At 41.9% G+C, this 17,091-nt stretch overlaps 1 protein-coding gene across 2 annotated transcripts in view; it reads right to left on the bottom strand.

Annotated features, from left to right (window-relative positions):
• MYLK (myosin light chain kinase) overlaps nucleotides 1-17,091 on the bottom strand; it is a 344,254-nt gene that overhangs the window by 166,171 nt on the left and 160,992 nt on the right. For both annotated transcript variants that reach the window (XM_050916915.1, XM_050916916.1), the window contains 5 exons: nucleotides 15,776-15,941; nucleotides 10,181-10,217; nucleotides 6,929-7,509; nucleotides 3,135-3,338; nucleotides 1,784-1,918 (listed from right to left, as the gene is read on the bottom strand). In XM_050916915.1, the coding sequence (XP_050772872.1) occupies nucleotides 1,784-1,918; nucleotides 3,135-3,338; nucleotides 6,929-7,509; nucleotides 10,181-10,217; nucleotides 15,776-15,941 (1,123 nt within the window). The remainder of the gene's footprint in view (nucleotides 1-1,783; nucleotides 1,919-3,134; nucleotides 3,339-6,928; nucleotides 7,510-10,180; nucleotides 10,218-15,775; nucleotides 15,942-17,091) is intronic.

The raw sequence follows: 17,091 nt of genomic DNA, 5'->3' as shown, positions 1-17,091 counted from the left end.
TGTTAACAGCATCTCAGGTATTCTTTTTCATCAACAAAGTGCATATGATGTGTGAGATACAGCAAGGGTTAAGTCCCTCAACCCCTAAAGAAAGGTTCTGATACCTAAATGCATTTAGGTTAATCTTGTATGCAGTGTTGTTGTAGCCATGTCAGTCCCAGGATACTAGAGAGACAAGATGGGTGAGGTAATATATTTTTCACTGGACCAGCTTCCAATAAAACACTTCTCAGGGATGGTTTAGATCAATGGTTTTCAACCTTTCAGATTACTGTACCCCTTTCAGGAGTCTGATATATCTTGCGTACTCTAAGTTTAATCTTACTTAAAAACTACTTGCTTACAAAATCAGACATAACACATAAAATGTTACAGCACACTATTACTGAAAAATTACTTACTTTCCAATTTTTACCATATAATTATAAAATAAATTAAATTGGAATATATTTACTTACATTTCAGTGTGCACTATATAGATCAGTATAAACAAGTCATTGTCTGTATAAAATGTTAGTTTGTACTGACTTTGCGAGTGCTTTTTATGTAGCCTGTTATAAAACTAGGCAAATATCTAGATGAGATTTCTGCCTACCCCCAGGAGTATGCATACTGGTCTAGATCAGTGGTTCTCAACCTATTTACTATTGTGGGCTGCATATGTAGGTCTCTACGTGTTATGTGGGCCACATCCACGCAATATATATACTACACATATGGCCCTAAAAATGTCACGTGCGCTGCAGCTTTGTGCTGATTGGGCCACAAGCGGCCCACGGGTTGGGAACCACTAGTCCAGATAACACTTAGTCCTGCCATGAGTGCAGGGGATTGGACTAGATGACCTCTCGAGGTCCCTTCCAACCCTACGATTCTGTGAAAGAGGCAAGCTTCTGAATGTGCACCAGCTCGAGAGTGTGTTTCGCTCACTAACAGAAGTTGGCCCAATAAACACCTTAAGGTTAATCTTGTCAGCTTTAGTCCTCCAGACTCAAAGAGCTTGATGGGCTTTGTGGCTTAGTGGCACAGAACTGACTAATTTCTATTGTTTGGGCATGCAAAAGCTAAAATGTACTGTGAACTTGACCTAGACTTTTGAGCCAAGGGTGGAGGCAGGGATCAAGCATGGGGGTAATGATGCCAGATTCATCCTTTCCCAAGCACCTTGTTGCCATTTTGATGTCACTCTTGGGGATAATGGTGGTACATAAAAGTAACTTTAGTGGATCAGACTAAAAACTTCTCTGAAGCCTCTGTTGTATTGCTATTAAGACCAAACTTAAAAAAACAACAGTATGACACACCCGTGTCACAAGAGCCCCCTGCTGGATGCACATCAAAATTGGAATAAAGAACAAAATTGCTTAATGAAAATGTTCCCAATGGCACATTAAATTAGGGATTCTCAAACTGGAGGTTGGGACCCCTCATGGGGTCACAAGGTTATTATATGTGGGGTCATGAGCTGTCAGCCTTCACCCAAACACCGCTTTGCATACAGCATTTATAATGGTGTTAAATATATAAAAAGGTGTTTTTAATTTAGAAGTGGGGTCGCACTCAGAGGCTTGCTATGTGAAAAGGGTCACCAGTACAAAAGTTTAAGAACCACTGCATTAAATATACCCAGACTCATTATTCAGCACATATCCCATTATGGGAAGCTAACAAATTCTGTGCAGTACGTATTGCTTAGTCATCTAGGTTTCTATAATGTGCCCATCCCCATGGTATCTGAGTATCTGGATGCATGTGTTTCTGCAGCCAGAGGAAGTTCTCTTACCATTGAGGAGCCAGGTGATCTGAGGCACAGGTGTACCTTCCACAGAACACTGCAGCACGAAATCTTGCCCTTCACTCACTGTACATCCCTTCAAGACACTGGAAAACCTCGGAGCAATCTCTTCAACTTTAGGCCCTTTAAGTCAAAGCAAAAGTGGATCTGTTGATACAGGGCTGACAAATCGACAATTCCTCTGGGAGTTTTACTCAGTAGATTAAGAGGATATACTGGAATGACAATGCAAAATAATTTCCACATACATGTGCAAGATCACAGCTGTAAAGAAAAGAATCTTTTGGAAGTAAAAACAATTTTGACTCATGGACTAATACAAAAATAGGGCACCCTGCATAATCTTCAAAAGATTTTGCTTGCCTTTCATGCTTTGCATTAGGCTCTGGTTTTGCAAGTGAAACCCCACACGCAGCCACGTGCATCAGGCCACCATGAGGAACTGAAATCTATTAACAGAAAGTGAAGAAGTGCAAAGAACAGGAAGGATCAGGTTTTTCACAATTCTCCTCGTTAGGCAATGAAACAGAGGAGGAATTCAGGATTTTGCCCACATGCTGGAAATAGGACTCTGACAAGGCAGGAAGTGTGCTGTGGAGGGACCAGGTTTAAAAGCCAACAATTCTCAGTGCTAGCAGAGAAATGTTGCATCAACATGACTGGAGCTTTGTAACAAAACCTCAAATCACATAAAAGAATGGGCTTGGAAAAAAAACATAACTTAGGCCAGTGTTTGCTAAGATGCTCCGGAATCTTTCAAGCAAACCTGATATTCAAAGATTTCAAGCTCAAAAATGGTGCCAGACAAAACTCTCAGGTTTTGTTCCATGTAATTCTTATTCCTATTGTACCACACAAGAGTGTCATGAGAATCAGTCAGCATTTGGAAAGAATTTCAGAAATGCAAAGCACTACATAAGTGTTAAAAAAAACTTCCAACAGAGTTCCGTGCAGAAGGTGCAGACCTCTTTGGGCAGGGTCTCTGCCCTCCTCTTCATTCATATTACATTGTTTTATTACACACAGCCATAGCAGCTCCAACCAAGATCAGGACCCGCCCCCCCCCCCCAGGTGTCAGGCATCCTACCACCACAGTGAGGAACAGCCACTGCCCTGAAGAACTTACAAGAGAGAAGACAAAGGGTGAAGTGGTGAGGAAGGGAGACAGAGATATAAAGGGACATTCACAAGATCACACTCCAGACTGGTGGTAGAGCAGAGCTGGGAATTAAAAAGTCTATATGTGAATTAATTTTAATAGGAATTTTGCAGCCAAATCTCTTTAAAAATCCCATCCTCAGTTCTTAAAGTGCATGTTGGTTCACCCTAACTTACTTACTGTTTACACTTAACACCCAACTGGTGGAAGTTCGACCCCTGGGGTTGAAGGCTGTACAGCTATAGGATCCGCTGTCTCCCAAGTGGGTTTTCATCAAGCACAAGCAATGAATTCCATCCTCTTCATATATATGGATGCCATCTTTTCCTTTTACAGGGGCTCCCTCTTTGAACCATTCCACATCTGGTTTTGGTTTCCCTGAAACTAGATGATGCAAAGTTGGAGCATGGGGGCGAGGGCCATTAAAGATATTTCCCCATTATGATAAACCTTCACCTTTGCCTATTATATATATATTTTTTTTTACCAACACAGTAGACATTGTAAAATATTCTGACACACAGTTACTGCTTATCTTTCCCCACCCATCCCAGCCCTTAAAAAGACATTGACAACTAGAAAAAAGTCACACGCACTTCTGTCTGAAAATTGTTCCTCTAGTGTTGTTACAAGTCACATCTAAGATTGCTATAATCCAGCTAGATTGGAGATAGGAGGTAGGGAGGAAGAAACATGTTCCACTGTCTTCCCCTACCCTCAAGTTTGTTTGCTTTTTTTGCATTTAGCAGCACTTTGTGAATTGTCAATTTCTACTGTAAAATTGGTTATAGTAGTTGCTCAATTTCTGCTGTTTGGCTAGGTCTTTCACACAGCAAAGGGGAACAGAACAGTAAAAAATTAGAAAAAATGCCATTCCTTCAACTGTGCATTTGCAAGACCAGATACTTAATCTGACTCAGCACAGCAAGGGATGAGGCATGGGGGAGAATGGTGGTTACAAGAGTGAAAGATCATGAGATGCGCCTAACATCATAGACGCATCTTGTTGGTACCTCTCTGGTTTTTGAGGGATGCAAACAGGAGGAGCAGACACAATGGGAGAAAATAAATTGGAGGAGCATCTATTGTGTGTACAACTGTGAAGTACAGGGAGGACAGATTGACCGAGGCAGATGAGATATCAAGAAGAAGAGCTGACACTGCACAAAGTCACTTGACTCTTAAGGCCTGATCGGAAGCGCTCTGAAGTCAATAGAAAGACATTCATTTACTTCAGTGGGCAGTGAATGAGGGAGGCCCTTAGGCTCAGATCCCCAATGTTATTTAAGTTCCTAACTTCTATGGAAGTCAGGAGCCTAAATTCCTTTGAGAATCTGGGCCTTAGTGCCTCTGTAAAACAGAGAACTCTTCCCTCCCTCACAGGAGTAGTGCAAGACTTCACTAGTTCATGCTTGTAAAGTCCGTTGAGAAGGTGATAAAGAAGTGCTTAGCTTAATATACTATGGAAATAAAACTACCTGTATATACTCGTTCATTAGCCTGTTCATTTATAAGCTGACCCCTCCAAAATGGATAAGTAAAAATGGCAAAAACCGTATGACCCTTGCATAAGCCGTCCCTATACTTCAGGGGTCGGCAAACTTTGGCTCCCGGTCCATCAGGGCAAGTCACTGGCAGGCCGGGACGTTTTGTTGGCCGTGGTTTGCCATTCCCAGGCAACGGGAACTGCGGGAAGTGGCACGGGCCGAGGGACGTGCTGGCTGCCACTTCTTGCAGCTCCTCTTGGCTGGGATCAGCGAACTGTGGCCAGTGGGAGCTGCGGGGCTCTGTGCCTGCGAACGCCCCAGGTAAACAAAACATCCCGGCCTGCTAGCGGCTTACCCTGACGGGCCAGGAACCAAAGTTCGCCGACCCCTGATCTATAATGACAATATATTAGATATTCAATTCAATAGAGCTTAAAATCATCAACTTTTGGTGTAGACCTGCTGATAAGCCAACCTCCACTCTTTAATGCTTCACTTTTTTATCAACAAAATTCTGCTTATGAGCAAGTATATACAGTATTCAGAGAGCCCTTTGGAATACCTTCTCCAATCCTGACTCACTGGGAGGGTAATAAAAAATATATTCTTTATAGAGCGAGGAAGACACATCCAGAAAGGAAAGCAACGACTAGATTTTTTTCCTGCCTAGAATGTAAAGTCATCTCTCTCTTTTTTTAGGGGGCTAATTGATGTGCAAATGTTACATTAAAATTCCAGAAAAATGCTTCAAAATTATTTTCTACTAAACTGCACTAAAAATGGAAGTTCCTCATATTTTCCTCAAGGAATGGATTAAAAGGTTACCCATGATATGCAGCCAAAAAGCCCTCCATTGTTCCTTTCTCTTCTGAGAGGTTAAAATCTGATCCATTTCTGAAGAAGAGGAAACACTAAACCAAGGCCTTTTAATTATGACCTTCTGTAGTTAAAACATTAGAAACACTTGCCTAAACATCAGGGGCTAGACTGAGCCCTAAGCAGGGGGCGATGTGTAAGTGCCAAGAGGAAGCAGTGCGACTCCACTACAATTCATCCTCTCTACTCCATTCCTTGCTCCAGGGGTCAGTAACTTACTACAGCACTTACTTATCCTCTTGTACCAATTCTGCACCACAGGTCAGCATACTGGAGAAGGGGACAGAAGCAAGAATCTGCTGGTGGGGCAGGATAAGGAGGGAGTGAGCGCTAGGCACGCAGCCCATGGTCGGCCATTCGGCACTTGAGCCTTGATGCAGGGAGCCCTACGACAGCCATGCAGGAGAGTGGCCTCGGGCTTGTACTCTCTGTCATAAACAGATAGCTAAGGGTTAATGTTCTTTTACCTGTAAAGGGTTAACACAGGGAACCAAACACCTGACCAGAGGACCAATCAGGAAACAAGACTTTTTCAAATCTGGGTGGAGGGAAGTTTTGGGTCTGACCCTCTTGGCTCTGAGAGTGATTTTTCTATCTCCAGGCTTTCTAATCTTCTGTTTCCAAGTTGTAAGTACAAGGATAGTAAGACAATAGGTTTATATTGTTTTCTTTTATATTTACATGTGTGTAGTTGCTGGAATGTGTTAAATTGTATTCTTTTGGAATAAGGCTGTTTATTCACTTTTTTTCTTAAGCAATTGACCCTGTATATTGCCACCTTGATACAGACACTATATATTATGTTCTTTTTCACTCTTTTTATATAAAGCTTTCTTTTTAAGACCTGTTAGAGTTTTTCTTTAGTGGGGACTCCAGGGAATTGAGTCTGCAGCTCACCAGGGAATTGGTGGGAGGAAGAAGTCAGGGGGAAAATCTCTTTGTGTTAGATTTACTAAGCCTGACTTTGCATACCCTCTGGGGGAGGGGGAAGAGAGATTAGCTCTCTCGGTACTTGTGTTTCCAGGACTGGAAACAGGGAGGGTAGAATCCCTTTGTTTAGATTCACGGAGCTTGCTTCTGTATGTCTCTCCAGGAACCCAGGGAGGGAACACCTGGAGGGGAGGAAGGGGAAGGGAAAGGGAAATAGTTTATTCCCCTTTGTTGTGAGACTCAAGGAATCTGAGTCTTGGGGTCCCCCAGGGAAGGTTCTGGGGAGACCACAGTGAGCTAGGCACTGTATAATTCTTAGCTGGTGGCAGCAATACCAGGTCCAAACTGGTAACTAAGCTTGGAGGTTTTCATGCTAACACCCATATTTTGGACGCTAAGGTCCAGATCTGGGAAAAAATGTTATGACACTCCCTCTTATTCCCCTGAACAGTCATATTAAGGTCTGGCCCTGTATAGAAAACACAGAGACAGAACACCACAATGGCGTGCAGTGGAATAACGGTTTTGCTGATGCAAGTGTGGAGTACCACAGAAGAGCTATTTTAAGAATGGTTTAGGAAGGAGAAGAAACCTGCACTGAAGTGTGACGTATTTCCCCGTTATCCCATCTACAGCAACAGAGCCCTAAGCACTGGGTTCTTTGAGCTTTCATCCCTTTACCTTTGCTTTTGAATTTGACCTCCTGGCCTTCTAATACTTCCTGGCTTTGTGGACGGCTCTCAAACTGCGGAGGGACACCCTGAGGCTCCCTCTTCTGCTCTGTTGTGCTCTTCCTTGTTCCAACTCTGTTTTCTGCTTCTCTACTCCTTGGACCAGCCTGTCTGATGAGAGACGCAGTTTGTCGAGTTGTCGTCAGGGGCTGTGTGGCCCCTTTCCTGTCCTCATCCTGTCCAGTAGAAGTGGCCGTGGATTCTGCCTTTGGCTCTGGTTGCACTTTAATGGCTTGCAGGGTTATGGTGCTGGAAGTTTTCTGTAGGCCCTGAGATCCCCTCGCTTCCCCTTTAGGTTCCTGAGCAGGTTCTGTGTTGGGTTCTCTGAGCTGTCGTTGTCTATTGTCCTTGGCTTCTTTGGAGGAGGAGATAGAAGAGGACTCTTTCTTAACTGCTGTCCTCTCTTTGGTTTCAACTGTGAGGCCAGTGCTGCTGGATTTCAGTTCCTTAGCAATCCCATTGCTAGTTGCAAGTTTGAATTCTGAATTTTCAGTAGTTTTGGTTGCAGTGGAAGTTGATTTTGTTGGAGTGCTGAAGGGAAATTATTTATTTAGAGATATAATCAATGGCTTGTAATAATTAGTACTTATACAGCACTTCTAGCATTCATAGTTTAGAAGACCAGAAGGGATCATTGTGATCATTTAGTCTGACCTCTTGTATAACACAGGCTACAGGACATCCTTGAATTAATTCCTGTTAACTAACTAAACCCCACAAAATCCCTGTGAGATAGAGGTTAATATTATTTACCTCTATCTGTTAAAGGGGAATAAATGACTTGTGCCAATGTCAGAATGTGGATTACATAACAGGAATTGCTGGATCCCATTCCTCTGCTCAGGCCCTCTTTTACAGGACATGGGTCAGCTTCTGATCTCACATACACTGTCTTAGACTTACAGTTCATTCCATTTAAATCTATGGGGTGACAGTGGTGTAAAATCGATGCAAGTGTGAACGGATTCAGGCCACATACACAAATGACTCAAAACACTGTATAAGTCAACTTCCTGTAGATAATTCTAGTTGACTATTTTCATTGTATTTTATTATGCTTATTAAACATACAGTAAAAGTCTCAAAAATGCCTAAGTGATTTGGGAACCTAATTTATATTAGGTTTCAATGAAACCTAGGCTCTTAAGTCCTCAAGTCTCTTGAAAATAAGACTAAGGCTTGCAAGTCACTTAGGCACTTTTGAAAATTTTACCCATAGTTATTTATCCAACCTAACCTTGTTGAGGCCCTTAGGCACTATGTATCAGGCTTGCACTTGTGATTGTACAATGTTATGGTTTACAAAACATACCAGTTCTCCTAGGAGCTCTACTTCTCGAGTCCTCAGGACATTGCAAGCTCTGGCGAGTAGCTCAATTTTACTGTTAAAAAGCACGTTACCAGGAGAAGCCTAAATCTTTGCTTTTCAAAATTTCATTCTATCACAATGCTCTCAGTTTTTGCTTAGATCTGCTTCCAGCAGAGCTGAGCACTTTTGAAAATCCCACTCCAGATGTGTTGGGACAGAAATCCAACATCCTGAATGGTCTACAACTCAGAGCTAGTGGGTACGTTCAATAAATTAATATGAGCCTCGATGACTCCATGAAGTGATCTTGTACATCCTGGTTAACACTGGTTAAAACTTTTCATTCATACATTTTTTCCTATTAAAAATGCTCTTTCTTCTAACTGAAAATGTTTCTTTCACTTTTCAACTTAAAAAAATTAAAATTTTCAAAACTTTCAGAAAAAAATTGAGAGAACATTTTTCATTTCTTATATCTTTTTTTCACAGAAATATTTATCATTCTGACCAGATCTAATCCTGGAATTTCTATGTGAAGGACTCAGAAGCACAGTATGTACTTGTATAAAGAAGGAGCACAGGTATTCCATAGTCATTGCTTACACTGGTTACCTGGAAGATGTGTATAAATCCTCTAAACTACTTTGAAAATCTCAGCAATCACTTCTAGAACTCCAGCCTTCCTTTACACTTCAGCAGACACAATAATTTAAACACAAAGCTAGTCCTGCAGAAGTTTAAATTGTTCCGTTCCCAAAATTTGTTTTCCAGGACTAAAACCTTCAGAGGTTTTCTAAATGTATGAAAATAGAAATCATAATCACTAGACCAATTTCTTACTCATCTAGTTTCAGTTTTTTAATTAAGATTCATGCAGTACCATGCTTTTAAGAAAGATCTGCTCCATATTGACATGATGTATGCAAGTATTCTGAGCATGAATTAGGGGAGTGTTCAGAGCAAGCAATCTCTTGTTTCATACAGTTCACATGTCAATGCTGTAGCCATTCCACATTTGGAGCTCCTCCTTGAAGACAGTGTATATAGTGTGGCAGACCTTCATCTCGCCAGATCTAGCACTACCCCATTTGCTTGCACTGGGCTTGGGGTAAATCAGCCCCACTCGGAGCAGTGTCTTCCCCTCTCTGTACTCCTCTGGCCATATGTTCAGGGTAGGCGTTGGGATCGGCTTAAGGGGCGAGTCTCCACCAAACAAAAATGAAACAAACAGTCTCACAAACACAAAAACAAAGGGGGATACCTTTCCCTGCTCCCTCGCTGGGGCAGAGTGTTGTCCTGTTTGCTCTGGGGTGTCAGTTCTTCCCCTAGCAGACACTCATGTTTGGCTGTTTCCCTTATGGGAAGGAGAACAGCCTCTCACCCTAGGGAAGTTTATTTCCCTATTGCCACTAGCCTGGCAGCTGCAGAGGAGGGGCTTTAAAAGGTCTCAGGCAGTCCCTTAATTGGATGCAGGTGTCCCTAATTGACCTGAGGTAACCCCTTCTCAGCTTGTAGGAGAGAGGGCCTTTAACATTCTAGGGCAAACATAGTGGCCCTCTACCAGACTCCTATGGCCACCCGGCCTGACTTTGTTACAACAGAAACATCAGAATTTTCCCTTACAGATCAGATCAGTGGTCTGTCTCGGACAGAATGCACCCACCAACAGCGATCGATACTGACTGCTTCACAGGAGGTACAAGGAATCCATTATGAGATAATCTATCCCCGAGTAAAGTTTCCTTCTAATCCTCAATAGTTAGATTTGACTTACGCTATGAAGGAGGATGGTTTGTTTCTTTTTCAGTGGAGTTTCATGCTGCAGTTACAAGACACAGTATATTGCATTTTAAAAGATCAGAAAAGGGAAAATCTATTGAATGAAAAACATACCATAATGGGTGAACATACAGGTCTGTCTTATCTGAACCTGAAATAAAAATAAAGGAAACATATTATACTAAATACAAACCTTGTAAATGTCAAAATAGAGCTTTAGGTAAAGTCTATATTTAGGAGAGTCATTTTTTTTTGGTATGGGAGCCAAATTATGGCTTGCCACCAGAGGAAAGTTGATATGGATCTAAATCATACCCACTTTTTGCTGAGTCACTGGACCACAACAGATTCATTGATAGATCTTGACTCCCAACCACAAGCGCTGACTGCTTAACAGAAATGGCAAGAGGCCTTGGCTCAGTTTAAGATATTTCTGGATCTAGCAACTGCAAGGCCCACTGAAAATTAAAGGGTTTTGTCAGACTGAAATGTTCTGGGTTAGAAAAGGCAGGTATGTATGATATTCCAGCTGGAGGCAGCCCATTAATTCTTAATGGAACTTCAGAGAGGATGTGGACCTGGGAAGGCCACTCATCCTCTGTATTTGACCTAAACCATGTAATTACGAAGATGCTGAATCAGGTGTTCTGGTTGTAAACTGTGTCCAGCCGCAAATTCCTGACTAAGCTTTAGCTGGCTGGTAGAGATGAACACGTTCAACACAAAGACAAACAACAGCATAAAAATGAAACCAACATATTGAATCTTTCACTTTTGGAAGAAATGTTCTGGCATGGAAGCTCACACAGGGCTTACAATGAATCCAGGGATTCAAATTGCTTAGTGTAGTTTACAGCCCAAAACAGAGATTTAGTTTTCTTCTTATTTTAAAATACTCTAATTATTCTAGGTCATTTAGTTCCAGTTACATCTGTCCTTGTGTAAGTATGCCACGAGAGAAAGCTCTTTCTCCCACACTTATGCACATAGCACTGGTAGCCATAAATGGGCTGCCAACTCTGCAGAGTGCAAAGACAGGATGCCAGTTAGTGCAGTCTGCTGCGCTCTAAGTCTGCAAGCACAGGAAAGCACTGGTTACAGTACATGGTGACCAGATTTTTAAAGTGAACAACCAGGAGAGCAGTTCAGGAAAGGAGGGCAGCATAAGGAACAGTTTTAGATCCCAGTACAAGAAAGCACTTTAAGCCCATGTTTAATGATGCTAAATTCCCACTGAGTCCCACATATTTAAGTATTGCCCTGAATAATGCTACTTTCTTGAACTTGGGCCTTGGTAAAGTACAGGGAAGTTTGCAGAGATGGGCTTCAGAACTTGTGCTAGGAAGGGCAGTGGGAGGTGAAACAGGGCAGGTCTTCAGTATGTCACAGATCAAGGAGGTCGGGGGAGTGTCCCTTGAAGAGCGTATGAACTCAGACTGCTTGTTGTCAGTATCAATATCTGAGGCAGCTCGTTCAGGTGACTAGTCTACAGGGAGTTACAAAAACCAGGACAAAAACAACCGTATGTGTAAAGTTCATGTGGAACAGAGACAGACTTTGGGGGAGGGGGCTGAGAACATCCCCAGACATATGGGACATGTTCTCACCCTAAAAGGGACTTGCCTCTGAATCTGACAATTCATTTGGCTGTGGACTACTTCCTACTGGACAGCTTTATCTCCCAGACAAAGATTGTCGCCTCACTTTTGAAAAGCAGGAGCACAGACTCCCTCATGTGAGCAAGATTCAGAAACTTTTATTTTCACTCTGTGGTGTTTTGCCCATGTCCATACAAACCTCCAGCAGGGCTGAGCACCCTGGTGTAGACTTGCAAGTTATAAAAAAATTAAATAAATAGGGACAACTAGAAGGTTGTACACCGCTTACGTTCCAGCAGGAAATGCCAGGTGTAAGTTTACATTGCTGTTCAGTGCCCATTGAGGGGAGCTTTTGATACCTTTACTCATGTTGAACAGCGCTTCACTCCACAAGTATTCTCAATGAAAGAAAAGCTATCACTGGTGGAGCATGGTGCTATTCACGCTAACTAAATGTGTTGGAATTTGACCCGGGGACATTCAGTCCATATACACTTATTTCATCACGCTCAGTGAATGTTTGGTCTCTTCTGATCTGTGTATTTTGCAACACTGAAATCAAGAAGTTAAGATGAGGGGGAATGCCTGGGAGGCAGGGACTTGCCCATGGAACTTCCTGCCACTGGAGAGCAGTCTGAGCCCAAGACTCTTCTTTCTGCAGTCTTCCTCCTGACCAAAGAGTCTTTGAATAGCCCCAGCAATGCACTTCAGGAAGTAAGCTGCCTAGAAATGGTTCTTTGTCAGTAAGTGTGTTCAAGCTGATGGCAAGGAGGATGGAAAACTCTCTTCTTTAGGAAACATTTTGAGGGCTGTGTTGGCAGGTGCAAAGAGCCTGGGCAATACCTTTTCAGCAAGCTACAACAGATTTAGGGCCAGTTACTCAAAAGTGATAAGTGATTCTGAGATACCTTAAATGGCCTGATTTTGAGAGGGTGATGCTAGCACATGCAGACAAATCAGGTGCTTTCAGGTGTCTGAAGCTGAAACCCAAAATCACTATAAAAATAATACCTGTCTCTCATATAGAACTTTTCATTCACAGCTTTCAAAGAGCTTTACAAAGGTGACAAATGTCCATTTTAAAGATGGGGAAACTGAGGCACAGAACAGCAAATTAAACTCAGCCTTAGTAGCTGCCTCAGAGGAACGAAGCCCATGTAGGAGGGGCCAAGAATGTTCTTTCTGAGGAAGTATTTTAAAAATGAAAGTAGCTTGGTTAATACCAAAGGCATAAAACACTCCTAACAGACACCTCTCCAAAGCACCTTGTGTGCTGCCACACAGAAATCCATACTGCATTTTATGCACGTGTTTTGCACAAGTTATGGTTACACTCACAACATAACACAAAGATTCTACTGCATTTCTTACACCTTGGGGGACTCTGTAGAATTAGCTCTCTGAATGCACTGATGATGTTGCCAGATCATGAGCTGTGGCTACTCCAGTTAGCCCAGAGAGTTACTAAAATGCCACAGAATAGTCTAAGAAATTCACAGATTCCAAGGGACCATTGTGATCATCTACTCTGACCTGCTGAATAATGCAGGCCACAGAACTTCCCAAAAATGATTTCTAGAACAGATCTTTTAGCAAAATATCCAATTTTGATTTTTTTTTTTTTTTGGTCACTAATAGAAGCAGTTACTCCCTTGGTAACCGTTCCAATGGTTAATTACTCTCACTGTTAAAAAAATGTCTTATTTCCAGTCTGAATTTGTCTAGCTTCAACACTCAGCCATGGGATCATGTTAGACCTTTCTCTGCTAGACTGAAGAGTCCATTATTAAATATGTGTTGCCCATCTGCGTACTTACAGATTGCAACCAAACCCTTAACTTTCTCTTCATTAAGCTAAATATAGTGATAGTGATAGACTCAAAGAGCTCAATCTAAGGCATGTTTTCTAATCCTGTAGTTGTTCTTGTGGCTCTTCTCTGAACCCTCTCCCATTTCTCAACTTCCTTCTTGAACCGTGGACACCAGAACTGGACAGTATTTCAAAGAAGCATTTTCATTCAATTTTCCAAGTTCATTGTAGTGTACTTCATTCTCAGGAGGCTCAGACTAGCGTTTTGGCAAAAGCGCACAACCACTTGTTCTGGGAGATCCAGATTCAGATATTAGGCAGGTAGTGTTTGGAAGCATCAGAGAGGCTCAGCCTCCAAAAGGCAATGTTTCCCATCCTCTGTGCATCAGCAGCAGGTTTCAAGTTGAACTACTGTGTTATAGGCCAGCTGTGAGACTGGGACTGCAGCATAAAGGAATGTAATAGCTGAGATGAAGGAAGAGGTGAGCAAACACTGAATGAACCATGAAAAATGTGAGCCATACATTTGAATCCTTGTCTCAGGGTAGAGATGAGAGATGTGGTGCAAACAGGGCACTCCACAAAGAGTGAACAAAAGACTCGTAAGGTACATAGGACAAAAATAACCTATCACGACCCTGCAATTAGTCTGGCCATAAACAAACAGTTACCAAAATTTTTCACTGAAGAAGTAAGCTGAATCCCAGTTGAAAGATGATCAGTTAAAGATCCATAAAAAGCTTAACAAACCTCAGCTGGCTGAAGACAAAAGAGTGCTACATGACCCTATCAATTAAGAGAATGTTCTTTCCACCCTCCACCCGACTGTGGAAACTTGGAAGAAATAAAGCTCTTGGAACAAGATTATCTTTACAGGAGATCTACATAGCTTTGCTTAAAATTAATGCAATAATTTCAATTGTATGACTGCCTGATAATGCTTTACAGAACTTCCTACTAGCTGATTTAATTGATACTTAAAGAATTAGATATAGGAGGTTAGAATGGTAAAGGCAGCTGATAAGATAAATACACTACCATGTAACCTCCTTTTTATTAAATGCCCGGGGCCCATAGTCCTCTCCTGTTCTGAACATATTGATCCAGGAAAGACTGTGCCCCTTAATTAGGGATGCAGTTAGCATTTGAAATTTATACATAATGTGGCTGAACTGTTGGTTCCCAGCCTGCATCATGTCCCAAGACAGATGTGTCCATTATACACAGTAGGATCATTAACCTGGCAGGAGCAGTCAGAGATTCAGTCACATATTTAATAAAAGGCTCAATGAACAAAAAACTGCCTGAGTAATACACCGGCAAATGGGGTCTCTCTAGTGGCTGACCACAGTGGTTACACAGATTGATACTTGCTCACAGCATCCTTTTAGGTTAAGTAGCAAATGGTTAAGTTCAATTCCCATTGTCATTTGTACACATATAACCCTGTTGCTTCTCAAAATGGCTCACCAGATGGGACACAGACTCCTATGGACCTCAGATGATTACAACAAGCTGGTGTAATAGGGGCATATGTAATGTATTGGCTTTGTGCACACAGCTGGCCCCAGTCTTCCTCAGAGATAAAAAGGCTTCCACTATAGCTCAAGTGATAGAGGCCTATGCTTTTGGTGTTGACGTACAAGCATAAGGAGCATCAACCCAGAAAATTAACTATATATGTCATGACATATGGAGCACACGTTTATACAAATCTATTTTTTCCTTTTAATTACAGTCAGAAGAGGACAGGGCTGGGAGCTAGGATCATCCGAGTTTTAAACTCAGCTTTTTCTCTCTTCTTGTGCTGGTCTGGGCAAGCTTAACTTCCCCATGTCTCTGTTCATCCCTCTCTACACATCTATGAATAATAAGTAAATAAATAAATAAATAAATAAATAAATAAATAAAAATAATAATAATAATAATAATAATAATAATAATAATAATAATAATGCTTTACTACTCAAAGGGGAATTGTGAAGATTAATGTTCATACAGTGCACTGAAAGAATAAAGTACTATGACAATGCTAAACACAATTACTTAACAACCATGGTAAAAAGATTTGCCCCTCCCCATCCCAAATGAGGCTCTCTCTAAAAGGTATGATTACTGTATTTAATTACATATGTAGAATTTCCACACAAGGGGAGGGCGCATGGGAGGGGAGAGAGAGAGCAAGTGAGTTGGGGGGGGGGAGAAAATCAACACTTGTATTCAGACATTGCTGAAAGCAAGGATTTAAGAACGCTTTGTAATGCACTTGTGTTATTCCCAATTAATCTCTTGTTGTTGTACCTTGAACCATGAGTTCTGCAGACACGGATGCCTTCCCAGAGCTATTCATCACGGTACAAGTATAAGTTCCAGCATCAGCCAGACGAACATTTTGGATTTCCAAGAACTGGATGCCTGATTTCTCAAACATGTTGAAACGATCTTTCTGCTGCAACTGAATATCACCCTGCAAAGATCACAAAACAGTCCCATTAGAGACACAGTCATGGAAATAAGCAGCTTGTGGTAAAACACCAGTCCATTGTCCCATATTGTTCTTTCCACTTATCTCTCAGCCAAATACCTTCTGTGGCTAGTACTCAGCCAGTGTAAACAAACATTTTGGGTTCAAAGCTTTATAATTCAAATCTGCAGGACACTGCTTCTCCTGGATTTTGCCACCCCTTATTTCCATTCTATTCTGAATTTTCATCATTCACATTAGTATCCTTAGAAAATTAAATTTACTTTTACTGTATAGGCAACTGAAGCAGTAAAACATTTTATTTCCTTTCCTGAGAGATGAACATCACATTTTAGAATTACATCAGAGGGGCAGCTGCGTTTGTTGCTTTTTACAGATCCAGAGTCCTGTGGCACCTTACAGACTAACAGAAGTATTAGAGCATGAGCTTTCAAGCACCTGATCAAGTGGGTATTTATCCATGAAAGCTCATGCTCCAATACTTCTGTTAGTCTATAAGGTGCCACAGGACTCTGTCACTTTTTAGAATTATAGTTACAGACAGAGACTTTGGGAACAATTCTCCATTGTGCATTGTGCTATGGCCCCTTTATGCTAGCTCAGTGGTTTGAGCACTGGCCTGCTAAACCCAGGGTTGGGAGTTCAATCCTTGAGGGAGCCATTTAGGGATCTGAGGCAAAAATCTGTCTGGCGATTGATCCTGCTTTGAGCAGGGGGTTGGACTAGATGACTTCCTGAGGTCCTTCCAACCCAGATATTCTATGATTCTAAGGAAATTCCCCCAGCCTAAGAGAGGTTCCTGAGCAGCATAGAGCTGCCAGAGAGACCCAGTGCAGTCTCTCTCTGGCATAGGGAGCATCTCAGGGTTAGACTATAGGGAGCAAAAGGTCTTGGGCTACTGTAGTACAGCTATTCTCTGCTTTCCTTAGCTCACTGGAGGCCACGGGAAGCAGAGTGCAAGTTAGAGCAAACCCTTGCAGGGCCTAGAATACAGAGTGTGCAAAGGTGGATAAAAGCTATATTTGACCCTCACCCTTTCCATTCCTGTGCCAACAATTGAGTCTCTTATGTTTGCAAATAATATTAAGATTGAGGCACAACTAAATGCAAGACCTATCAGAATTGTAAGTTC

Source organism: Gopherus flavomarginatus, chromosome 10 (assembly GCF_025201925.1).
Source record: "Gopherus flavomarginatus isolate rGopFla2 chromosome 10, rGopFla2.mat.asm, whole genome shotgun sequence".
In the NCBI taxonomy this organism is placed as follows: domain Eukaryota; kingdom Metazoa; phylum Chordata; order Testudines; family Testudinidae; genus Gopherus; species Gopherus flavomarginatus.
This window is presented reverse-complemented; position numbering and strand designations above follow the sequence as displayed.